This window comes from Artemia sp. Qi Xiang Cuo, chromosome 15 (genome assembly GCF_049724085.1).
Source record: "Artemia sp. Qi Xiang Cuo chromosome 15, ASM4972408v1, whole genome shotgun sequence".
Lineage (NCBI taxonomy): Eukaryota > Metazoa > Arthropoda > Branchiopoda > Anostraca > Artemiidae > Artemia > Artemia sp. Qi Xiang Cuo.
The window spans coordinates 6,827,323-6,855,083 of record NC_142808.1 but is presented as its reverse complement, the minus strand read 5'-3'; the positions used below and the strand labels follow the sequence as shown (position 1 = coordinate 6,855,083).

General features: G+C 36.0%; 1 protein-coding gene across 1 annotated transcript in view; it reads right to left on the bottom strand.

The window, feature by feature from the left end:
- LOC148943275 (uncharacterized) overlaps positions 1 to 27,761 on the bottom strand; it is a 114,317-nt gene that overhangs the window by 77,332 nt on the left and 9,224 nt on the right. Inside the window, exons 2-7 of the mRNA XM_089101567.1 lie at positions 22,588 to 23,166; positions 20,727 to 20,867; positions 13,583 to 13,698; positions 10,290 to 11,431; positions 7,539 to 7,679; positions 3,800 to 4,097 (exon numbers count right to left, since the gene is read on the bottom strand). Of these exons, the coding sequence (XP_088957693.1) occupies positions 3,800 to 4,097; positions 7,539 to 7,679; positions 10,290 to 11,431; positions 13,583 to 13,698; positions 20,727 to 20,867; positions 22,588 to 23,153 (2,404 nt within the window). The 5' untranslated portion in view covers positions 23,154 to 23,166. The remainder of the gene's footprint in view (positions 1 to 3,799; positions 4,098 to 7,538; positions 7,680 to 10,289; positions 11,432 to 13,582; positions 13,699 to 20,726; positions 20,868 to 22,587; positions 23,167 to 27,761) is intronic.

Below are 27,761 nucleotides of genomic sequence, written 5' to 3'. Positions count from 1 at the left end.
CTTTAGAAATTTTTATTATACCTATCTCGTTCGCCGTATGATTCCCCTAAAAATGCCATATTGTGGCCAGAATACCATTTCATTTTTTGAATTGTCCATCGATATAAACCCAACCTCAAGTCTGCTCAACAGACTTGAGCAGACTTTAAACCCAGCCTCAATTCTGCTAACAAGTTGGTAAACGCCAGCCATTACAATTCGCCTATCAAAAGAATGTTAGCAAACTCTTAGAAAAATCAAACCTTCTGTTACCTTGTGATAGAGCAATGGATATGGCCGTGGCCTCAGATCGTGGGTATACAGGTTCAATCCCGCCTGTCGCAAGGAAATTCATAATCTATTGTAAAAGTATTAATTTTTAACATTTGACGAATTACTTTTTTTATATCTCTGTTTCTGTCTGACTAATACATATATATATATATGTATATATATACACTCGGTGATATACCTAGGTGTCCCATATTCTTCTGTAAAAAGACTATCACCTCTTTTAATAATAAGCCATCTGGAAGTTAAGATAAGAAAGACGTTTGGTTCCCTCGTTCATCTGCGGGGTAATATGAGAAGGGATATATTAGCTAGAATGTATCAGTCATTGGTTTTACCTTTGATTAGATTTACAGCAGTGATTTTGAAAACTTTTCAATCTTGTACTTCATCTCAAATTAATGTTGTGTATTTTATATATCTTAAATTTCTACTAGGTTTCCTGCTAAGTGCTCTTAATACTTCTTTAAAATATATGTATGGAATAAAGAACCCGCTCCATGTAATAAATATTAAGTGTGAGCTTTTAGTTCAAAAGGCTCGAAATTATCTTGAATATAGAAATTTATTCCCGTTTTTTTGAAAAAATCTAACCGATGTTAACCGATTGACGTAGATGGTTGTATTAATCGGTAGTTCTGGTCTTGTTAATTTTAAGATGTGTCTTTATATTTTATATTTATTGAATGTGCTCCTCATAGTGTATCCTGAGTGAAAATAAAAGTATTATATATATATATATATATATATATATATATATATATATATATATATATATGAATGTCTCCGAAATCCGGTTAATGTCGACATTCAACAATGAATTTCCGAAAATCCTTTTTCTAGGCTCAGCTTTTTCAGTCTTATGCAAGCTATGATGGTCAAAGTTAGGTTAGTTTAGGTTAAGCAAGATTAGGTTAAATTTTTTTATAAATAAAAGAAATGGGTGAAAAACTTAAGCTAACCTAACCTAACCCAACCTAACCTCACCTAACCAACCTTAATCTAACCTAACCTGTCATCATAAAATTTTGCATTTAACTGAAAAAGTTGACTGGCAACACTTACTAAATCGAAGAAGAATATATATATATATACATATATATATATATATATATAGTCTTACCCATCAAAGGTTACAAGCCTGAGGAAATTTGCCATATTTTTGAAAAAAGTGGGGAAACAACCCGTAAGTCATAAGAATCTTAATGAAAATCACACCATCAGAGATTCAGCATACCACACCATCAGAATGATTCAGCATATCAGAGAACCCTACTGTAGAGGTTTCAAGCTCCTTTCTGCAAAAATGTGGAATTTTTTATGTAAAAAATGTTTGTTTACAAACAACCCGTAAGTCATAAGAATCTTAATGAAAATTCATACAAGCAGATTCAGCGCATCAAACTACCTTACTGTAGAGGTTTCAAGCTCCTTTCTGCAAAAATGTGGAATTTGGTATTTTTTTCCCAGAATGGATCACAGAATCTAACATCCTTATTAAGATTATTACCAACTATCTACTCTAATAGTGGACAGAGTGAAGCAGAAGATAAGCTAAAGAAGAATACACGGCTATTACAATATCCTAGGTTTAATAGGCTATCGTTTATATAGGCTATCCAATTAAACGATTTACTCACAGCCTCTTCATCATCATGGATTTCCAATTTAAAGCTTTTTATTACTTTTATTTTATTATTGATCTTATTGTTAATTTTTAATAACTTTCGCCCTGGGCCCTGAAAATATCCATGCCTGGATTCATTTTGCTAACGTTTTTATCTACATACACTCAATATCTAGAACTAAAATCTTGAATTAAAATCAAGTATTTTGCAGGCTGAACGCACTGGTTTGTTTAAAAAGAAATTGAAAAAGTATTTTTTAAATGAGGAAATACTGTGTTCATTTTTTAATTGAAATTGAAATAAATTTCTAAATAAATTAAATTTATTTAGATTTTCTTTTTTGGAAAAAAAAATGATGAGACAGAGAATATTTGTTTTTAATTAATTGAGTAATTGGTTGAGAGTCAAACGGCTGCACCCGTCTGTTATCAGGCGCGTTGTGCCTTCCTTGGGCGGTTGTTGTGTTCAATGTTTATTGTATGAATTTCATGAACAAAACAGTCAAATAGTTAAGGGCACCAAATCCCGTCTTATCGGATTATTCTTTTTCAAAAGCCCCAATTCAGTTGAGTAATTATAATCAAATACAAAAAAAGCATAATAAACAAAAACAGAGAACAAAACAAAGAACTTCTGCAAAGACATGGCTAATTGTAGAAAAAACCAAGACAGATACTCCGAGTGCTTGAAAGGCAAATCGGGGATAAACCCTTTTAGGATTGTACAAAAGTGATGTCATTTCATTTTGTGATAGATAAGTCTATCATCCGTCCATACGTCATTCCTATGGCAGAGAGTCATAGAATTAAGGGATGAAAGATTGGATTGATTTTACGTTGACGCGTGACTGACCATGTCTACTGGACTTGTATGCAAAACTCGTCCAAGCTTAGGTGAGTTTACAATTTAGATTTTTGTTTTATTTCTTAATTAAATGTTTTTTTGCATACTTTAAAGTAAATGCTAGCAAAAAAAGGTAATTCAATCTATTTATTGCGTCTTCTTCGAATCATTTTGTTGTTCAAATTTTCCACTGTACGTGGATTCACGTTTCCAAAGAGTACGGTAAACTGATAAGAGAAGAAATTTTGTCAGTTTAACATAGGTCTAATAGGGGTTAAAAATTACTAGCTAAACCAACTTAAAGTCATGATCAAGAAATTAAATACCAAATAAATGTTATTAAATGAAAAAATGTTATAAATGTTAAAAATGATACCAAAAATTAAATAAATAAGATCAAAATAAATTCATGTAAGATTTTAAATGGACAAAAACAAAGTTAAACCAAAAATCAGTTAAATGGATTTCAACAGAAAGACAAATATAACTGTATTCAGATCCAGAAAAAAAATGCAGAATAATAAATTAGATCAAAATAAACTCGAATAAAATTTAAAATAGACAAAAACAATAAATCAAAATCAGTTAAATGGATTTCGAGAGAAAAACGAATACATGTGTATTCAGATCCAGATAAAAAATTACTTGAAAGTGACCAGAATTTCAAACTTTGTTTGTTTTTTTTAGATTATTTCACCAATTACAATATAGTTAGGACGAGGACAGAGTGCAAAACATACACTATTATTTAACAACTTCAATTTTACATAAGAATTTTAGGTTTCTTATCTTATTTTTATTAATTGTGACATAGTTAGGCTAGTTCAGTCTGGAGAGAGAGAGAGAGAGAGAGAGAGAGAGAGAGAGAGAGAGAGAGAGAGAGAGAGAGAGAGAGAGAGAGAGAGAGAGAGAGAGAGAGAGAGAGAGAGAGAGAGAGAGAGAGAGAGAGAGAGAGAAAGAGAGAGAGAGAGAGAGAGGGGAGAGACAGAGAGAGAGAGAGAGAGAGAGAGAGAGAGAGAGAGAGAGAGAGAGAGAGAGAGAGAGAGAGGTAAACATACCAGGCATATGTCCCATCATTGGTGGGGCTCCAAGTATACCAGGGTTGGCCATTTGAGGAGGAGCTGTTGACATATTCGCCATTGTTGACATAGACATATTTGCCATTGGTCCTTGACTTCCGACTGCACTTGTTGGTATGCTCTTAGGAGGTTGTTGCATACCAGGCATACCCATTTGCATCATCCCTTGGACACCGAGAGGAGGTGTATTAGTGGCACTGGTTGGTCCTTCTTTACTTTCTTGTGATGCCATATCAACAGGCATACCAGCTGATGCTGCCTGCGCCATCTGTTCAACCTTACAACAACAAAAATACATATTTAATAGCTGCAACTATTAGAGAGAGAGAAAGAGAGAGAGAAAGAGAGAGAGAGAGAGAGAGAGAGAGAGAGAGAGAGAGAGAGAGAGAGAGAGAGTTGCCTCCCTGAGTGGAAAAAAACATATTAAAATCTCCCTCTAAAAAGAAATTCAGCTGCGCTCTAAAAATGTACACTCAAATGGAAAAAAAACTGGAATAATGGAGAACGGCTTTTTAGAGTACGGCTATTTCTAGGCATTAGGAAGAAGAGGTGGTGGGAGTGGTGTGGTATGCAGTAAAACTGGGAGTGACTCTAAAACTCCAATGAGTAGACATTTTTGAATATAATTAAGCAATAATTTTATTAATAGTGTTTAGTTCAGAAGAGGAGATAATCTCAGCCATTTGAGAAGCGGGACTAAGACTGCCAAATTTTAAAATAACTGTCAATTGAAATACATCCCAGCCCCCTCCCCCCATAATCTTTGGATATTTTTTTTTGCACTTAATTCCTTAGAAGGAAATTTCCACAAAGTTTGGTTAGACTGCAGTTTATCTTCTCTCCTGAATATAAGACCAAGTTCTTATCTCAGAACAAACCTATCCGAATCTATCCTATACTCAGAACAAATCTATCCGTTGAATTTTAATGGCCACTTCCAGCTCAGCTTTGACCCCCTTTCCCACTAACTGATCCTTGGCTATTTACAAAAGTTTGCTGATTTTGTTGGTTTACATTCTTTTTTTATGGACTTGATTCTTATTAGCAGCTGGTTGATAATCCCGAACAATGTCAATAAAAAAAGAATAGAAACTAAACCAATACAATTGTATATTAGCAGACTTTTGAATAAAGCCTAAAGTATATTCGACATAAGGGGGAGGGAAAAATTTGTAAAGAGAGGATTGATAATTTGACGGTTAGTTAATGTTTTTTTTTTAATTCAAGGATGCCGCTATTTTATTTTATATATATTTTCTTTTTATTTAAATAATCTACGTATATGGTACAAAAGCTATATTCTACAAATAATATTCAATTAGGATGGCGAAAACAATTCAACTGGAAAATATCGAAACAAAAAACATATAAGCATATACACAGAAAAAAACAAACAGAAAAGGTAACAGCAGAAAAGTAACAGAAAGAGAACCAGAAGGATAACATGATCACAAGGATTGGGGCTTAAAATCTAAAATGAAGAAGAAAGACAAATATGGTTAGCAGATATGCAACAGCGAGCATCAAAACGTGCCAAAAATGAAAATGAAGAGCAAAGACACAGACGGTTATAAGATACGCGAAAAAGAGAATTAGAGCGTGTCAAAATGAAAATGAAGAGCAAAGACACGGGCGATGAGAAGATTTGCGACAGCGAAAACTAGAGCGTGTCAAAAATGAAAATGAAGATCAAAGACACAAGCGGTTAGAAGATAAACTAAAACAGGAATTAGAGCGTGTCAAAAATGGAAATGAAGAGCAAAGACACACATGATTAGAAGATAAATGAAAACGAGAACTAGAGCGTGCTAAAAATGAAAATGAAAAGCAAAGATACACACGGTTAGAAGACATGCGACACCGAACATGTGAGTGAGTCGAAAATGACAACAAAGAGCAAAGACACACGCGGTTAGAAGAACAGCTGCGTCGTAATCTTCGTCACCAACAACGTATGGCAAAAAACCAAGTACATACGTACAAAGATGCCATAAAGTCAGTAAATATTACATATAAGTCTCTTAGGACCCTTCAACGTTGCTTATATTCACTGTGGAGCCCTCCATATTCCCAAGAAAGGAGTAGCAAACAAAGGTAATTCATTTAGATTGCTGCTTGCATGGTCGAATTGCATTGTAACCACCTCACTTTCCAAATAAATTGGATTGCCTTTTTTTAGGACGTTATTTGCTCTCTGAAGAGTTTCATAAACGTATTCGAAACTTGAACTCGTCTTTTGCTCTAGCTTCATTCAACGTAAGCGATGATCGAACCATAAATAGTCCTCTTCCTAAAAATCTTCTTAATGAAATTGAATAACCGGAAGACATAATTTCCAGTGGCAATTTAATCGAGGAAGTTTTTGGAGGTTTGTCTAAACAAAGTCTCAATTTGATGAAGGATCAAATTATTTTAGCTTCAATAAACGAAGAAGTTGGTAAAATAAATGCAAAAATTGTCGATCGCCTTCCAGGAGAATATAAATCGTATAAAAGTTACGATTCTGTAACTTTAGGAATTGAATTTACTCCCTCATTGAATCCCTCAGGAGGAATTGAATCCCTCATTTCAATTGAAAGTGCAGAATTACCACCACATGACTTAAAAATTAAGAAAAAAAAACGATAGTTATGCTTTTGCGTTACTTAAATATTTCAGAAGGGATGTGTAATGGGAACAGCCTTATTGTTACTGAATTTTGCAACAACATAATAAAGGCGAATATTATTACTGAGGAAAAAAACAGGAAAACAAGTTCACATTTCTCGAGTTACAGTGGACTCTAGTAAAGGTCAAATCGGATGTACTGTTTAACGACATCAATTTCCAATTCGACCCGCATTTGCCATGACTATACATAAGTCGCAGGGCCAAACTTTTGAATTTGTTGGCGCCGACCTTAGCAATCCAGTTTTTAATCACGGAGTGTTATACGTGGCATGTTCTCGTGTAAAAAGACAACGTGGCTTAAAAGTTCTGCTACCCCCTGAAACTGAACGAAGAACATATAACGAAGTGTGGAAAGAAGCCCCGACAACTACAAACGAAATATCTTGTTGTTAGAGACATAAGAACGATCTAAATAGGCCTGGACTTCAAGGGAAGAATTCATATTTTCCCAGGTTGGTTTGTGCCGTCATGGCGCCTCTGGTGCCATATATATATGTGTATGCAATATATATATATATATATATATATATATATATATATATATATATATATATATATATATATATATATATATATATATATATATATATATATATATATATATATATATATATATATATATATATATATATATAATGCAGAGAAGGGATGTAAGCAAGGGGTTTCGGCAACATTTAAGATTTACGCAGGTTTATGTCATTTCATATTCATTTCACTATCCATTTCGGGACAAAAATGCACCCACCTGTTCATTTAGCACCCAACTGTTACGAAAACAAAAGAGAATTTATTTGATATCCGACACAAACATAAAACATTTAATTGATCAGAATTTTTTCCTTCAGACATTAGGCTACAGAACTATTACATCTTTCAGATTTACACAAACCTGTCAAAAATATTTACAGTTACAATTCAGATGCTACAACCGAACCATGCTGGAAGAAGCACCATTCGTAACGACTATGCAACATATACACCCCTCCCCTGCTAAGTATAGGCCTACAAAATGGATAATAAATTTGGAAATGAAATAGTTATAACTTACTTGTTCTTGTGTAATTATTTTCACCATGGGTCCATCAGGTCTATTCCAAGTAGTTTCACGGGTACGAGCATGGTAGAAGTAGACCTTTCCATTTGCAGCTCTCGTTTCCACCCATAGTTCTTGAGATCCATCTTCCATTGACTTAATAAAAAAAATAATTATTTAGTAAATAAACCTTATTTTACCCCTTCAATCAACACCAAGACCTACCACTTTCCAGCAAGAGCGTATCCAGGATTTTGGTTTCCTGGATTCCAGGATTTTGTTTCCAGAATTTTGATAAAGCATTTTAGTAAAGAGCGAAACTTTAAACAATGCATCAAAATGTGTTTCTATGCTTTTATGATTTGTATAAAAATTTGGGGGGAGGGGGGGGCATACCCGGAATCCCGCCACCCCCCGCCTTTGGTTACCACCTAGTCTTTCCGGCCACTTTCTGTAACTGTTAAATCTAATTATTTAGACGCCAGAAGTATCTATATATGCCACAAACCCAAGCTCTTAAGATTTACGAAATACGAAAATACGAAAATAATTTTCCTATTTGTTTTAGGGGAGGAGGCCTGAAATTCATATTGAATGTTTAAATGAATCCAGAAAGGAGCAGTTAAAATTTCAGAGAAAAATTGTTTATATTGAATCTGCTTTCAAGTTTTTAAAAACAGGCTCTCGTAGCTGTTTCTGTTAACAATACACTTCGGGGAATTACTCCTTGCAACAACGACGGCCCAAAAACCCGACATCTTCTACCCCCTACTGCCAACTCATTACGTAACACCAGTAAGAAGAAATGGCAGGACCTTGCAAAAACAACCAGTTTTACTATTCATTAGTGCCATTTTTTTTACTAGTACCTTTAATAAAATTCCTCAAGTTTAGGATTGCAAAAGACAACACCATTAAGTTTGCGATTTCATGGTTGCAGCGGGACCTGAACAAACAATGGCCAAAAAAAAAAGAAAAAGTGTTTAAAGGTTAAAATACGGCAAGTGAGAAAAAACCGTCACTTGTAACTAATCCAAGAGTGGTAACTAGTATCTCGATTAGCCTTAAAGGCAATATATTTTTTTCAAAGTCAAATTTATGGGGAATTTCGGTTGGAAAATATGATTGGAAAATAGCCTCAAACCCCTCATAAATGGGGTCGGATCGAATCAAAAGTACATCACTGGAGATTTACATTCCACTGGCTTTAACAACACGAAAAATCACTTTGCATGAGTAGCACTGACGTGCCCTCTTTTTTCCTTCTTCCTGCTAGCCGGGCACAGAAGCATCACAGAGGCACAAAATTAAAAAAGCTGAATTAAAAGGGATTCTGCTTTAAAAGGTGATTCTGCTTTAAAAGGTGATTCTACTTTAAAAGGTGATTCTACTTTAAAAAGTGATTCTACTTTAAAAAGTGATTCTGCTTTAAAAGTGATTCTGCTTTAAAAAGTGATTCTGATCCTAAACAACGTTTAAAACAAAAGTTTTATACTACTTTTTTCTACATTTCGGATCGAAACAAAAAGTACACCATTCCGTCACGGGCGCCCATAAGGTGGGGCAGGGGGCGCCTGACCCCCCCCCCCTTGCTGAATGATGCTGCCTTAGTTTTATATTTTTGTTCTGAGATTTTTATTATATAGCATTAAAAATGCCCATTGGACCAGGTTTGCCCCCCCCTGGAATTCAGCTTATGGGTGCCCATGCATTCCGTAATAGGTAAAAATAATTCCTTATTGTTCGTTCGAGTATTTCAAGATTACTTATTAGATAAGCCCCACTGCTTATCCTTAGCTCTTCACGAGACATAAATGACTAAAGATAACGAGGATTACTACTTGGAATAATCTAGATTATTTGTAGGATAAGTCGGATACTGTCGGATAGGTTACACCCGCTAACCCCCAGAAAATACAGGATAAGTGAGGCTGAGTGACTTCATATTTCAGGAAAAAAAATTCCTCCTTTCAAAAATTGAAAAAAAACTTACATTATACGCAAAGACAAAGAAGGGGCAGTAATTATGAAATGTGACAAACCTTCAGGGGTTTGTAAATAAACTTTGCTCACTATGGAGTAAACGCAATTAATGTTGTTATTCGGCTAGTTTTTTAGTGTTTCAGCTAAAAAATTCCCGCATAAGTTTTTTGTTAAGCCCATAAGTCGGATAATCCATGCTCAAACACACTATTAGATGCTAGAATTAACTATTTTTGACACGCGTTTAAGTTCTGAATAAATTCTTAACCAAAATAAATTCTACTAAAAAAAGAGAAAAAACTGGAAATGTTACGTAATAATAACAAGCTGCAAAAGACGAAGGCCAGAGCACCATCTGGGGGGGGGGGGATTCAGAGACCCGAGCTGCCGATAATAAAGAGATGATGCTAGAGAGATATAATAAAGAGATGGCAACTCGGCTCATTAAATGTTTTTCAAGCAATGGAGGTCAAGGAAAAGATGTCTATTTCTACTAATATTACCATTTTTCTTTTCCCAAAAAGTTCTGGAGTGAGGGGTCGTCAGAAAATTTCACTTGGAATTACTCCCGTTTTGGTTTAGTGTGTTGGTGCCAGTTTGTTGTGGTGTATCTTAATTTGTCATAAATAAGTTATTTGCTTTTAATGTTGGTGTTAGCACAACTTACACACAGCATCATTACTTGTATTGACTTTGACGGTTTTATAGTAGTCATAGTTGCAGAAACAAAAGAAAAGAAAGAAAAGTAAGAAAAAGAAAGAAAATAATCAAAGTTGAACTTACAAATTGTCCAGGAGGTGCACCAGTTGGAGGCATCATCATTGGCATTCTTATTCCTGGAGCAGGACCCATCAATCCAGGTCCTCCTGGACCCATAGGTAGATTCATTCCTCCGAAACTACCTTGCATACTATGACCAGGAGGGGCGCTAAAAACCATTCCACCAGGTCCACTAGAGCTACTGTCCATACCAGGGCCACCCATACTACCAGGCCCACTCATACCTCCTGGTCCAGGTCCACCTATGCTTCCTTGTCCAGGTCTAGTCAAGCCTCCTTGTCCAGGTCCACCCATGCCTCCTTGTCCAGGTCTACTCATGCCACCTTGTCCAGGTCCACCCATGCTTCCTTGTCCAGGTCGACCCATACCCCCTTGTCCTGGTCTGGTTATACCTCCTTGTGCAGGTCTGGCCATACCTCCTTGTCCAGGGCCACTCATGCCTCCTTGTCCAGCTCCACCCATGCCTCCTTGTCCAGCTCCACCCATACCTCCTTGTCCGGCACCACCCATGCCTCCTTGTTCAGTTCCATCCATGCCTCTTTGTCCACTGATGCCTCTGGGACCACCCATGCCTCCAGGAACACCATATCCTCCAGGACCGCCAAATCCTCCTGGTCTGATTGGTCTATTTAAGCCACTGGGTCCGCTTTGTCTATTTAGACCAAGTCCACCAGGTCCGCTTAAACTTCCTGGTCCACTTGGCCTACTTAAATTTCCAGGCCCTGCTTGAGCACCGAAACCTCCTGGTGCACGTTGTCTACCAAGAAGTCCAGGGCCAGTTGGTCTAAGTGGACCACCAGGTCTTAGTGGAGAACCAGGTCGCAGTCCTCCTGGACCGCGTGGTCCCGTCTGCGCCATTAGTCTATTGAAAATACTCTGTCCACTTTGGCCCTCATGACTAGTTGAAGAAACTTTTTCGGTTTCATCACTTGATGTATCCTTTTCTGTTGTTTCTCCCTGAGTCTCATCCTTGCTAGGGCCACCAGACCCACCTTGTTCACCGGGTGGGTGGACACCACTGGGTCCACCAGGAGCTCCAAACATCCCTAAACCGCCAGGTCCACCTGGACCACCAAATCTTTCCATGGATTGGAAGCCCATTGGTCCTCGAGGGCCAAATCCTTGAGGACCCATTCCTCTTGGACCTGTAATAAAAAATTCCTTTCATAAATATTTTCGACTGTTGAGAAATAACAGTTCTATCCCCTCTCCTTGTTTTTTCAATGATAAAGAATTCATTTCAGTTTGGCCTTTGAAAATATTCACTTTAATAACTCTTTTTTTCCGTTATGTCTTGTAATTTTGTCAGGTGTGTGTCTAATTATCATTTATGATCTTCTTCTTTTTCCTTAGACATTGGATCTTTCATATTTTTAGTGGAAATTGCCTTTGTTTTTATCTCAGACCAAGCGTTATCAAAGTCTTGCACTTTTTAGTAGAGGTAAGAGCCACAAATTCCATATCCAGCAAATAAACCCTTTACATTTATTTTTTTGAAATTTTAGTGCTGTACGCAATTTTGAGTTTGAACGTTAATAGTATATTCCCTAAAACAATAAAACACAGCAAAATTTAACATCTTAGCTATCAAATGCAGATGGATTTATTTTAAAAGACAATTTGGTCAAATCTCTAATAATGGTCCTCGTACACTCTCCTTGGACTTGAGCACATTAAATAAATATTTAACTAATAAATGGCCTAAGACGGCATGGGTAAGACACACAAGCAAAAATTTTACTTAGGGTTTGGGAAAGGGGTAGCATCCTTTGCTTTTTAAAATATTCAGCAGAAAAAGGGTAATGTTTCACTATCTTTTAATGTATGTATTCACATTGTCAACACTAATTCCAGTCCTCCTCTCTTTTCTAACCCTTGAAAGGAGCACTAGAACTTCCATTTTCCGATTGGATGTGCCCTCTCTCTAGTTTCTACGACCATTCCTTCTATACAGAGGGAACAACAAATAAAGTAAACACAAGCAAAATTTTACTTTAGGGTTGAGAGGGGGGTCGGAAGACGCAGTAGTATGCAAATTTAGGGGGAGACGGGAAACCAGAGCCCGGTCCCACCTAGCTGACGTGCCTGTCAAGAGTGCACAAAGGTCCAATCATTAGAGGGAGTGAGCCATAGTACTTACCTTAGGACAGAGGGAACAAAAGACAAAAAGGTAGTTTTAGGCAACAAAATTCCAATTCTTTCGAAAAAGTAAAAGGGGGGTGCCAGTCAAATAGACAGAGGGGGATGAGTTCTTCATTACAAGACTGTCTAATTTTACCCTATATTCAGTTGTGTAGGTTCGCTCAAATAAAAATCAACAATATATCTTCATTCCCATTAAAAAAAAATTAGTTTGATTCGAAATACCAAGGACAGTGAAACTGAAATCTGATTGTTTGAAGTAAATATTGACGAAGACCACACTGCCTTTCCATCATAAACAACAAAATACAATTAGAACAACAAGGAAATTTTTTCTACACGACAGTGGAATGCGAACTTGAAATGAATATTTCTACCCTATATCCAAGGGGGTGGCCGGAGCTTACGCCCCCCCCGGAAAATAACCCAGGTGAAATACCCCCCCCCCCCCTGTGGAAAATAAGGCTTTCCAAATTAGAGAATTTTATTTTTTATTTCCGTACGGGGAAGGAATTTTGGTACTTGTGTATTATGCGCCACTCATTTAAGTTTACGCTGCGTAAAAGTCGATAACAAACTGGTTTCTTCGTTAGTTTCTTTCTGCTTAACATGAGACAGGACTAAGACAAGTGACAGAATAGATGGGAAATGTATAATTTGGACTATTTGGCTTTAAAATACACTTATTTTATCTATCTATCTAATCTACAGAATAATTGCACCAAACACATTTTGCATGAAGATCTGCTATACTCCCCCCCCCCTTAATATGCAAATCTATAGCCAAAATTTATTTCTAAAGTAACGAAAAAACTGGCGTGTTCCCCCTACGGAAATTTTCATGATTCAACATGATAAGATTAATTGCAAATGTGATGCTGCCCTAAAAACTTCATAATTTTGAAACAAAGAAAAGAAAAATCGCAATATCCAGGCATGAATAATCCAAGGATGGAACAATGAGGTAAAAACAGTTTTTATTTGTTTTCTTGACATTTTTGTTTTCTTGACATTTTTAGATCTTCATCAATTTTGCACCAGGATATTTTTTCCTATGAATTTTAAATACTTCCCTGGACTAAATAATTTTTTTCTAAACGCGAAAAAGTTTTTTCTCCGTTAAAAAAATACACCAAAGTAATGATTTTACTTACCAAACCTTGGTCCTTCAGGAAACGGAGGCTGACCTCTAAACCTTGGAGGGCCCATTCCACGCATGCCTCTGGGTCTCATCATCATACCCCTGCCTCTTCCAGGCCCAGGGAAAAAGCTAAAAAAAAGAACATATTTACGAAGTCACTACCAATCAAATCAAGTTTTTGATTCGATGAAAAAATCTCGGCACTCCTAATAGTCCTAGAGAATTGGATGGATCATATGAGCAGGGTTACTGAAACTTTTTCGCCTAACCTGTCAGATTTTAAGTCAAAATCTTGAAATTAGGCTAGCTGGTCCGAAATTGTGTGTGAACTTACAAATATAGACAACAATTATGAAGCTACAATCTACTCTAAGCATTTTACTTTGTACCGCCTAAGACTGATAATTCTAAGACTTAATTTTCAAAATTTGACAACTCAAATCCTTAAAATTTCAAGAATCTGAACAGAGTTGACATTTTTACTTCTAAGACCAGTAATCTTTTTTTTTTTTACAACAAAGTGCCTATAAATTTCAAGAATCTTTAAAATATTCACATCTAAGACTTTTAATTTTTATATTGAGACAACACAACGCCTGCATACTTTTACGTTTTCTAAACCTTTTCAAGTTATTTCAATTCTTATTTTTATTTTGTTATTATTTATTGTATGTTTTGTAATTTTTTATGCATTATCCCTTTTATTTATTATTATTATTTATTATTTCAATTCTTAGACTTAATTTTGACATTTTGACAGCTAAAAAATTTTCATTTCAAGAATCTCCACTCTTTTGTAAAATTCCATTGGTCGTGGACCTCCATTGGGATAGAGGAGCGTGCGTAGCTCTTTTGGCCTCAGACAGCTTGGTGCTGCGGTGAGTTGTTAGTAGTAGTGGTGGTAGTGGACTTAATTTCCACATTTCCACAATTCCAACACTTTTAATTACTATGTTGTGACAAAAAAAAAGCCGTAATACTTTACAGAATCTGAATTTTTTTTAAATTTCATATTTCTAAGAAATATTCTTCTCAAATTGAATACTCAAAAAGCATTCGAATATCCCTTTTGAATTTCAAGAATCTTAACAATATTCACATTTTCACGCTCTACCACCAATAGCAAAACTCAGCTACTCAGAGGTCATTGGAGCTCGAATACTACTCTAGCGGACTTTTTACCACTCCCGTGGCAACGTAGATCTAGCTCTCTGTTCTGTTTGAAGGACTTAGAAACTATTGTGAAGAATATTCACTACCGTAGCTCAGGATCCGAACGCACTCATCACTGTAGAAAGCATTATTAACAAACGCATTCGGAACAATCCGAACACACATAAAATGAACCCCCCTCAGCTCATAAAGTGAATTCCCTCACTCCCTCTTTTAAAGAAAAATTAAGAGACATCGATTTCAGAAGCCCAAGAAAAATGCCGCGGAAACTGCAAGTGAAGTGACGTATGTGTTAGGTTGTTGGATTCGTTTCTCAAGCAAAGTTGGCCAAGCCCCAGGTTAGCGAAAACAGACTTTCGATGTCACAAACGACTTCTTCCTTAAACAAAAACCACTACAAATGGACTTAATTCGTCTTCTGAGCCTTAAAAAGCCCTAGTGGAGACTGGATCTACCCGAACAAGGAAAAAAGCCCTCGGCCAACTCCGCCTGAAAAAATGTTGATGAAGATACAGCCTATATTTGCTTTGAATAGACATAGCAAAGATTTGAACCAATAAATTGCTGCCTGAATAACAAAACCATTTTGACATCGTGGGGCCCAGTTAGGGCAAAAGTCAATACAAATGAAATAGCAGTATACACAAGTAGACCCCATCTGAAGAACAAATAAAATTTGATCTTTAACTCTTTGAGACCTCCTTCCTCCATGTCATTTCTTGAAAGACACATCCTATGGTTGCGTCTTTCAACACATCCTACGGTTGGAAAGGTCAAATGTAAGAATGGTCACAGAGGCTAGATTTATTATCAAACAGTTCGTGGTAACGAAGTGTAAGTAAGGAGCGACTCAGCTCAATAGTACCCGAGGCTCTAAAAACAATTTTGGCATCAACAAATACATCAAAAGAATTAGTTTTTTATGCTGATTAAAAATATACAAGGTTTATTAAGTTTAGTGTTACCCATCAAAGGCTACGTGCCTGAGAAAAATTGCCTGATTTTTGAAACAGGGGTTACTATTGTTTCTTCAAGGTGGGATAACACTTAGGGAATCTTATTGGTATCGTTTAATTAGTTATCCTACCGAATTTAAAAAAAAGGCTGCGATTGAAGTGGATAATTACTGGTAGATGATATCACAATGTGCTTCTAATATAAAAAAACAACTTTGAGAATCTGAAAGCATGTTACCCTTAGTCTTTTGGAAAGATCTGCTTCATATTAAAGATCTTAAGGTCGAAGCTTGATCTCATGAACTATTCAGGCTAATGGCTCATTTTTGGGGCTTATCCCGCTCTGGTACAAGTACAAAACCGGAATTATAAATTTTGGAAACCGTCTGTCCTGAATAGCGAGGACTGAACCTACAATCAGTCAAAGTTGGGACAATCCCTATTGTCCTCACAATCCCTGATTGTCACTATTCAGGACAATCAGTCCTGAATAGGGAGGACTGAACCTACAATCAGTCAAAGTTTTCATTTGGCCGCCATAAGAACAAAAAGGAATCTGAAAGAAGAATGTATCAAACAAGATAAAGCGCCGGCTTGTTATGACCGGCAGTTTTTATTGTCGCTATTGTTTTTGTGTTTCGCGCACTTGTGTTAACAATGTTTCACTTTCTTATTCTTAATGTTATATTTAAATTACAAAAAAAAAGCAATTGGATAAAATGCAGTTTTTGAACTCCAATCTAAAGGTTGCACCAACAGAGTGATGAAAGAGAGAAAAATCTCAGTTGTTCAAGAAAAAGTTTTAGGTGCTGGTATAGTCAATTTTTGTACTATAGGTCTCCATCTTGTATCAGCAAGCTGGATGAATTCTGTAACAGTAGCTTAGGTAAACGAGATGTTCGCTGACCATTATAGCATCCAGACCCCCACTGGAGAAAACCTAGTGCTCTAAATATACCCCCCCCCCCTACCTTCTTAATCACTAAGCAAATTGGCAAACGTTACCCCATTCCGTAAGCAAAACAGACTACACAAAGATGAAAAACGATTCATTTCTAGATGTGGCAACAACGAACTTAACAGCTATTCTCTTCGGAGTTGCTATAGAAGCCATTAAAAAATCCAGGCCAAACCCAGCAAAATATTAATCCATACTCAAACCACCCAGCAAAATATTAATCTATACCCAAACCACCAAGCAAAATATTAAACCCAAACCACCAAGCAAAATATTACACCCAAACCACCCAGCAAAATATTAATCTATACCCAAACCACCAAGCAAAATATTAATCTATACCCAAACCACCAAGCAAAATATTAAACCCAAACCACCAAGCAAAATATTACACCCAAACCACCCAGCAAAATATTAATCTATACCCAAACCACCCAGCAAAATATTACTCAATACTGAAACCACCAAAGACGTGGGGGTTTGACGATTGAGTGATAGCATCCTTAGCCAGGCATAAAGCACGTTAAATCCTCATCGATGGAAAGTGTTCTACCACCCAGCTCACTCATCAGTGGTAAGGTCATAAAGAAGGAATGAAGGAATATCTAGGAATTATACGGATTGACAAGGGCTTTGAGGAATTAACTATTACAGGTCTAGTTAACTCAGTTGCGCAAGCAAAGCGCTTTGGAGTTAGTTCAGTTGTGCAGTTGTCCTTTAAATCTCAACTACATCTCGGCATCGCTCTAAAGCATGGCATCAAAATTGATTATTCGCTTTTCGGGTGTCACCTCTGCTGAATCGACCCAAGCAGGGCTATAAATGCCAAGGCTTTGATCACTTTGCACGTGAATATACGCCCCATGCTAATAACCACAATAACGCATCCTCAGCCTCCGCTGTGAAATGCACGAATTGTGGTGGAAATCACAGAAGCAACAGCTTCTCCTGCGCCATGTTGAAGAGTCATATGCCTGCCGCTGCTTCGAGCACTCAAGCTTGAGGCTGGTATCCCCCCCCCCCCGCAGGTATGAACCTTCGCACCGAACCTGACTGTGTAAACCTGTGTTTTCAGAACATGAATGAAACAAGAGATAGGTTGATAATTTTAGCTGAAATATTCAAGTCATTCGAAATAGTGTGCATAGTAGAGCACCAGTTAAGTGGCGTTAATAGTAATCAATTGGAAGCTTCTTGCGAAGACGAGTTCTTCAACCGTCCAGCAAAATCCGTATAGGATTCATCCGTACAGGAGGTCGTCCCACTGGCGGCATTATGATTGGAGTAAATAAGAACCTTAAGTGTGTTTTAATTGGAACTAATGATACTTTTGTTGCGGTTGATCTAGACCATACCGTTATACTTGCAGTTTATATGCCTACTAATTACAGGAACGAACAATCTAACGAACATTTTGCTAACGCATGTGGAAGTGACTCAAAAATTTCTCATAAAATAAGAGCGTCTAGTAAAGCCACTTTGCTTTGAGGCGATTTTAACACTGGCCTTAGTATTCCTATTTTACTGTGGTCCCAGGTCGTATTATCATCCCTCCCGAATGATCTAACCGTGGAAACGAATAGCAGAAATTATACTTATGTTCATAATTAAGGTAGCGTGGTAAATTTGGACTTTATAATTTCAGATCTTGAATCGTTAAAAAGTCTCTTGTTTAAGTATCGGATGAAATTTTGATTAGTGATCATTCTCACTTTGAAGTGTCTGTTGTTTTAAATGTTTTTTGCCATATGGGTTGTAGTCCAAATTTGTTTTAGAAACAGCTTTGGGATAGGATAGACGTAAACTTGTATCAGTACGTATTAGATGATATTCTCAGAAAAATAAGAATTCCTTTTCACCTCCTGTCACAGTCTCAATAATTTCATTCGTTGGAATTAGATATGTATTATGCTGAAATAGTTCATGCTATGAAAATTACGGCTTCCGTTGCGGTTCCTGTTATTAGAGTGCGTAGAAATACACACAAAACAGATGGTCTGTTATACCAGGGTTGGATGAAGCCAAACAGAAACATCGGCTATGGTATCCTATTTGGGATCAATGTGACCGACCGAGAAACGGTCCCCTTTCCAGATAGTTAAATCAACAAAAAAAAGAAATATATAAAGTTAATGGCAACATGGAAGAAACAACATGTAAAAGATATATCAACCAAGATTAGGAATAATTCGAAGTTACTTTATAATGAGGTTAATAGATTAACGCCATCATCAGCTGATTTATCAGAACAAATTCCGTTTGAACAATGGTATGGACACTTTACTTCAGTATTTTCGTACAGCCCACCATCAACTGATTTGATGGTGGGATCATCATCGTTAAACAATAACCCAAACCAGACCAAGTCTATACAGAAGAGCATTTATGGCCAAAATGAAACGTCAGATCAAGCCAGCTAAAGAGGAAAGCTACAAATGATTCAACTTGCCACGCCATGTCAAGGGAACTATCTGTTAAAAAATTGGAAGTGGGATGGGCAGGAGGGTGGGAGGCAAATGGGAAAGTTGTATTGAAATTCGCCGTCTTACGTCTATTCATCCTTGATTTTTCTTCTAATGATTTCAAAATTATCATAACAGCCTGCCTTCAGTTGTTTCTGAACCAATTACTATATCCTCCATTCGCTCCTTTAACTCCAGATATGAAAAAATCTCTATCCCTTCATTACAGAAAAAATAAACAAAATATCTCTCTAGTTTCTCTCTTTTATTATTGTATATTGGTCTTCCAAGGTTTTGTATTTGTTCGTTTGCTTTTAAAAAAACTTTTTTTTAAAAGCCCCCCCCCCTTTTTAGTGTCCTTTTAAAAAAAACTTTTACTTTTTTTTAGTTAAGTTTGACCAGTTTTATCTTTTTAACTGACACTTCAGAGTTTAACTAATAACTAAAGAATGATTTTTTTTATTTTTTTTTTTGGTTTTGGCATTATATGTCATTTTTATAGTTTCATATGACCTTTTTCATTCATTTGACCCTTTTCCATTTCAGCTCAATTTTTTATTCAGCCCTTTGGGGCTAGCAATAGTAATTTTCTGAAATAAATGTCTTCTTACATTGTGTCTGGATGGCTGGTGTAGGAGTAACCCATATTACTCTAAAGGGGTATACTACTAACATTCCCCTGGAAGTGGAATGACTTTCATCATAATAATCGAAAACGCAAGAGTAACCCATTAATCAGACCGGGTAGCATCACATAGAGCTCCCCATGCGGCCAAATTACTCATTTGAACAAATTTTTAGCGTTTTCCGAGCAGGTATGCTAGAAGATTTTTAGGGACCACCCTATCTTGAACTTAAAAATAAATTTCTGCTCCACTTAATCGAAAAAACAAATTCGTACTTTCTGATGATACAAGTTTCATTAAAACTGAACATCTCTATCTCCAGCACAAAACGGGGAAAGTTAAATAGTTTTCTCTAAGATTTCTGGAGAAAATCGGCTTTTAGTTTTCTATCGTTTATTTAGATTTCTTATCCACGTCGCCCAATCAATTCTAAATAGTTTGGCCACACAAACCAAACAAGTTTACAATAGGGTGATCCTTTAAGGTATCGGATACCATAAATCAGCTTGTCAGGATGATAATCTATACTTATACTACCAGCAGTACTTATGGGGTCGAATACCTACTCCAAGCATTTTAAGGCTTGTAACTCTTGAGTAACTCTTAAGGGGTATGCTGCTAACATTCCCCTAGAAACGGAATGACTTCCTTCATAATAATCGAAAACGCAAGAGTTGGTGGAACCCCCAAGGAATGCCAAGCCAGAATTATACTTCTATAAGGCCTATATTCGCCCAAAAATTGATTATCAAGCCCAAATATTTGGCTCCTGTTCAAAAAGGTTACTGAAGTAGCCTAGCTCCCTTCAGAATACTGCCCACCTGTCTTCCTGGAGTCAAACAACAATCAAATTTCCATTGCCTGCAACTAGGCTTATGAGTGATTGACAGCCTATCCAAATGAATACACCATCGCACGTCATGGATATATACACCTAGTGGACCTATTAAATACGCTGAAAAGAGATAACGCTGAAACTCACTCAGGGTTTCCCCATTCTGGGCCAGGTGGATGCCACTCTTCTTCATACTCTTCATTATTTTCATCATAGTTTTCAGCTTCTTCATAATCTCCATTTTGCTCTTCTTCATAATATTCTTCTTGGCCTTCTTGAAAACGACCACTGTCAAATATAAAACAGTATCAGTAATGAAAATACAAATTGTCATGTGGAGAAAAGAGTTACACAAGGTGATTTGTCTAACTAGAAAATGTTCTAAACCTTGTCCATACATAGATCTCTTTATTGACAAATATAAATATAATTTTACTACAGTATATTTAATTGAATAAATTCACATTTTAGTATAGCACACATTGCTGCTTGCTTTTTTTCAATCTTCATAATTCAAGCAAAATTTCGAAAAATATTTTTTTGTGTCTTTTTTTGTTAATGAATATATATATATATATATATATATATATATATATATATATATATATATATATTATATATATATATATATATATATAAATATTTTTTTGTGTCTTTTTTTGTTAATGAATATATATATATATATATATATATATATATATATATATATATATATATATATATATATACATATATATGTGAGACAAATTGCCACCTCCTCTTTAGATTTAGAAAAATAGTTTTATGTCCCACCCCCCATATTCTCGTAAATTGGTTCCCCTCCTGCAAACAAAGTAGAATACCTTTCAAGGGGATTCTTCTGAAGAACCTCTTATCCCGGAAGAAGGATGGCCCAATAAGAAACTTTTTGTGGTGTCAACTTTCTTATGTGAGAGAGAATAAACAAATACAGCAAGATTGAGAAAAAAGATTGAGAAAAAATATTTTTTAGACTAGTATTCAACAATTATCACATTTTACCTCCATGTAAGCCTCAAGCCTCCACATAGTTAGCCTAAGTTTTTTTGGAGAGAAAGAGAGAGAAAGAGGAAGAGCAAGAGAGAGATAGAAAGGGAGAGAGAGAGGGGGAGACAGGGGCGTAATTTGCTATGGCGCAGGGAGGAGCAACTGTCCCTCCCAGGCCTTGGTTCCCCCCCCCAGACCCCAGTTTGCCCCCCTCCCCCACTGAAATCTAGTTTCTTATAAAATCTTGTCATAACCAAGATAAGCCTACATAATTCAAGCTTCCGCAGAAACGAGTCAGTTTTCTTTAGTATGTATTTACCTTTATAGTACTATATGGCTCATTTTCAGTTTTTACTGTCATTTTTAATTGATTTGGGAAAATTGGCTCCAGCTTTGCCCTCTCCCCGGATTTTGACGAAATAACGCAACTGGAGAGAGATATCGAGGGAATCCCCCTGGAAGCACACTTGAATTTTATCATAGTTACTGTGAGCAGCCCAAGACCCATATGAGGAATATTTTATTTACTTACTCAACTCCCATAAATTATACTTAACTCAGTATAATTTAGTCTAATAATAGTTTCAATATGTTTCAAACTAATATTAATAGCAATGATGGTAATGGTGCAAAGTTATTCTGTTAAAGATGCTTGTTGACTCTTTTCAGTAAAAATTACTAAAAAGGTAAATTCAGTTACTTTTCTGTTGTTCCAGCTACTAGGAAATGTCAGTTGGAACAAAAAAAGAAATCTTTTTTTAACTTCTAGCTAAATTTGGGTGATCCTGGAATGCAGCCTGTGTCATTTCAGGCAATCATTGATGAGCCACCTACTTTTTATATAATTATTTAGGAACTGTCTTATCTTTACATTAATTAGTCTATCAACAGTCCTTATCCTGTTTTGGCAAACATTATCAAATTTTAACCACAATCATAATAAGGTAAAGCAGTAATAAACTTAAGCATGAGAACTGAAATAATTGAAGCAAAAACTACAAACCCTCTCCCTCGCATTGGGGGACCTCCTCTTCCTCTTTCCATAAACCTTCCTTCATCAAACCTATGATAGTCGAAGTTCCGGCGATTAAAGCCGCGATGTAGAATTCCTCTTCCCCTGGGACCTTCAAAGTTTCCTCTCTCATGATCCATTGGGCCATGCATTTCTTCATCCATGCCTTCCATAGGACCTCCATGAAAATCAGGCATTCCCCGTGGTCCTGGTTCCATAAAACCACCACGACCTCGTCCACGACCTCTGTCTAAAATTCCACGACTTCTGTCAAGCATCCCACGGCCACGGTCCAGTATGCCGCCTCCTCTCATACCCCGACCAAACATCATGGGCATTCCAGGTGGGCGATTACCCATAAGAGGACCACCACGTCCTCCTCTAACCATAGGTGGAAAGTCAAAGAGTCCTGGTCCTGGCCCACCTAATATACTACCTCCCTTTGGCTCAATTTCTGGGGCTTTCTGACTCTCTGGAGGGGTAGTTTTCTCAGTAGTAGGAGTTTCTTCAGTAGTAGCAGTTTTTTTTGGAGTGCTTTCTTCAGTTGCATCTGCCATTATTTGTCTTGTCCTAAAACAAAATAGAGAAATAGAGGCAAGAATAAGGAACAGGGCATTCAATAAAAAAGAAACAGAAAGCAGATACATCCTCATGATAAAATTGTCTTATTTCAGGACAAATTAGGTGACAAATATTCTTGTGCCAAGATTCCTTTAATATCCTCAGCACTATAACAGCAAAGGAGAAGCACAATTCAATTCCGAATTCGATACCACTTCCAAAATACTGGTCATTACTGTGACACGTGTATCCCTATTTCAAAAAAAAGTATTACTCATTTGTATGCTTTCCAATAATATCAATAAAGATGAATAAGAATTGATGATAACTTCTACTGTTAATTGGCTTATACGTCTATAAATAGGATAAGGGAGCCCCAGCCAATCTTCCTACCCCATGCCAACATTTCTGAAGGTATTCTCTCTCCTCCAATAAATCAGGTTGGACCTGCCCAGTATATTTCCTTGCTACAGTGGCTTAAACATGATATGTAAGAAAGAAAGAAGCTTTTTTTAGATTATGTTTAGATTTTCATATTTATGTTTAGATTCTTTTCATTTTTTCTTATGCTAGGAAAGAAACAATTTTTTAGATCATGTTTAGATTTTTAGATTTATCTTCAGATTTTTTCATTGCTTTTTTAAAGAAAGAAATAAATTGTTTTAGATTATGTTTAGATCTTTAGATTTTCAGATTGTTAGATATTTTTTGATAGTTTTTTACTTAATAAATTTCTTCCTATACTGTCCTATAATCTGCCTGTTCTGACAATTTGTGCCTTGTTCCAGTATGGCCAATCCGATTTTTTTGCAGGGGGCTGGAATTTCTGTGATTTTTTTGACAAAAAACTCTTAGGATTAGGAGTAAAATTTGGGTACAATTTAGATCTGCAAAATTTAAAATTTGTCTAATTGTTACAACCTTCTATTTCCATGCTCCATAGATTATGCAAAACTGACAGAACAGCCTCCAGACAAATCTCATCCCCAAGTGGGGGGACATCAACACAGCAGCCCACTTGAGGGTAGATTGGAGGCTACTCATTAATGCCCTGTCTGTCTCTGGAGGCCCTGGAGGGTGTAAGGTAAGGTCTTTTTCCTTTCTTATTTACTCAATTGATTTTTATAAATAATAATAGTTTTTTTTATAAAACGTAATAAAATATGTGTAAAAACAGAGCAAAGAAATATGAAATGCCAACAAAATGAAAAACAAATGACTAGCCCAAAAACATGGATGACCATGAAATGACTCAAATAAGTAGATTTGGACACGTCCTTACATAACAGGGTAACTTTGCTATTTATTAGAAACATTAAAATACTGTACTGCCTGTACACTAGAAGAGGAACTACTGAAAGATGTTATGAAAGAAGAACATAATTAATAAACTGACATTAAGATATTGCTGGTATGCCCTTTTGACAAGCTGTATACTGATGGCATGTTGTAATTCAGATTACTTTACCCCTAAAAAGACTTCGCCTTCATACCCTTAGGTATAGTTGTATTAGTAGTCACAGCAGTAGTAATAGTACTCAACTAAATAGAGTTAGCCATTGCTATAACATTGTTGATATGTCCTTTTGATAACCTATATATTTATATACTTCTTGAAATTTTCATCTTAATGCTCTTAGCCTTACAAGTAGTTGCAATAGAAATAGTAGTTGAAGCAACACTAATAGTAGTAAAACTAGTAGTGTGCACATATCCCCTTTTGGTCAGTTGATCTACCCCATTGATCATTCTCTGAGAGTTCCAACTTAATACATAAAACAATTCTGAAGATACGCTCATTTGACAATCTACATGCACATAGTGCCTTTTGTTAGTTTGAATTTGCCATCAATGTTCTCTCAATTTTTATCTTCATAGACTTCAGGTTGAACCTCCTTTTCATGATGCCCTGGAAGTTTCAACTTGGCACAGTAAGCCATTCCAAAAATATTGCTGATGTGCACTTTTGACCCCCTTTCCATCTTAATACTCTATGCCTTGACAAGTTGTTGCAATTGAAGAAGTAGTTTAGTAGCAGCACTAGTAGTGTTAGTAGTGGTATGCATATATTACATTTTTGTCAATTGGTCCCCTTTAATTATTAACTAAAAAAAACTAAGTTTTTTTAACTGAAAGTAAGGAGCAACACTAAAACTTAAAACAAACAGAAATTATTCCGTATATGAAAGGGCTGTCGCCTCCTCAACGCCTCACTCTTTACACTGAAGTTTGACTCTGTTTTACAACTTTATTTTTTAAAACAATAAAAAACTTTAGCATAAAGAGCAAGGCATTGAGGGGGGGGACAGCCCCTTTCATATATAGAATAATTTCTGTTTGTTTTAATGTTGCTCCTTACTTTCAGTTAAAAAAAATTTGTTTTTTTAGTTAATTTCTGAACGTTTTTGAATTAATGCAGCTTTGATTTTGGCTCACCATACATGAATAATTAAAATGAAATTCATATTAATTTTCCTTTGTTTGGCCTAACTGGCTTTCTTGAAATTTTGTTCTGATGTAACTTACAAATTAACTTACGTAACGAATTTCTATATTCGTATGTTTTTATTATGTATATTAGGGAGTTTGCTCCCTAGTCAGTACCTTGCTCTTTATGCTAAAGTTTGAATTTTATTCAAATCACAAACCCCTGAATCACAAAGGCTGGTTAATTAGAATAGATAGCTCTTTTGAAAGTACTAAAAAAAACTTTAGCGTAAAGAGTGAGGTATTGACTAGGGGGCGAACCCCTTCATATGCGTAATTATTTCTGTTTATTTTAAGTTTTAAATTTGCTCCTTACTTTCAGTTGAAAAAACTTGTTTTTATACTTTAATTTCTGATCGTTTTTAAAATAATGCTGGGAAATCCGGCACCCCTTCATAGAAATATCCTCCATGGAAAGATCCTCCCCCATAGTCCCTACTCCAACCCCACTAGAAAAAAATTCCTCCTTAAAACGCCTGTATACTTCCCAATAATCAATACTATATGTAAACAATGGGCAAAGTTTATAACTTGCAGCCTTTCCCCCAGGAACCGTGGGGGATTAAGTAATCCTCAAAGACATATTAACTAAAGTTTTGACTATGCTGAACATAATGGCTATCTCAAAATTTTGATTGGGTGACTTTGGGAAAAAATGAGCATGGGAGGGGGCCAAGTTGCCCTCTAATTTATTTGGTCACTTAAAAAGGGCACTAGAACTTTAATTTCCGTTCGAATGAGCCCTCTCACGATATTCTAGGACTACTGGATTGATACAATCACCCCTGAGGAAAAAAAAAATAAAAATAAACATGCATCCATGATCTTTCTTCTGGCAAATAATACAAAATTCCACATTTTTGCAGATAGGAGCTTGAAACCTCTTTAGTAGGGTTCTCTGATATGCTGAATCCGATGGTGTGATTTTCATTAAAGTTCTATGACTTAGGGGTTGTTTCCCAGTTTTTTCTAAAATAAGGCAAATTTTCTCAGGTATGTAACTTTTGATGGGTAGGCTAAGACTAACCTTGATGAAACTTATATATTTTAAATCAGCATAAAAATCCGATTCTTTTGATGTATCTATTGGTATTAAAATTCCGTTTTTTAGAGTTTTGGTTATTATTGAGCCAGGTCACTCCTTACTTATAGTTTGTTACCACAAACTGGTAACAGTTTGATATGTCCTTGTCTGTTTTACATGTTTTACATGGTTGTTTCTTGTCTGTTTTACATGTTCAGTGAAGTTTCAATAGTCACCTATATTTTGACAGAGCCTGTTGCTGTCTTGCGAAATTTTGACAAGGTTACTACAAGATATTCTCAAAAGAAATTAATCTCATCAAAGAAGCCCATATCTACATCTGAATTCAGCTGAAGGAACATTTTTAGCTGGTCTGGTATTCCACTACATCACACAAGAATTTCCAATGCTTAGAACATAGTTTCATCAATATAATATTAGCTGCCATTTTAACTTAATTTTATCAAGAAAAAGCCAGTGTGGCTACATTTTTGAGAAAATCATATGCATCTTGATGCATTGGTGCTGATCCCAACATTTTTTGCCAAAAAATAACCAAGTAATGAAATTATGAACTTTACATAGCTAAAAAATTGTTGGAAGCAAATTTTGTGTTGAAATCAGGAGACTGATTGAATTGAATAATCTTTTCTTATCTGGGTGTATTGCATTGTCAAAATATAATGAAGGCTTTAAGAGATGGTGTTCCAAGTCACAACTAAGCAGAGTTATCCTTTATTGAAGGAAAATTTTGGCAGCGGTTCCAAAATTGCACAGTCAAATCATCAGTGCCTTTACCCTAGTGTAATATTATTAGTAGTAGTAACAGCAGTATTAATACCAGTAGAAGCAGGTACATTTTGCCTTTTGGTCAACTGAACATCCCAATCATGATGGCTCTCAAGTTTCCTCTTGACATAATAAGCTGTTCGAAAAATATTGCAAATATGCTGGTATCAGCAACCTATAGGCACATAGTATGTTTTAATCTAGTTCAACTTTCTCCTCAATATTTGCTCAGATATTTATTTTAATAACCTCTGCCTTGATAGTATCTGCTACAGAAGTAGTAGTTTTAGTGATACTAGCAGTA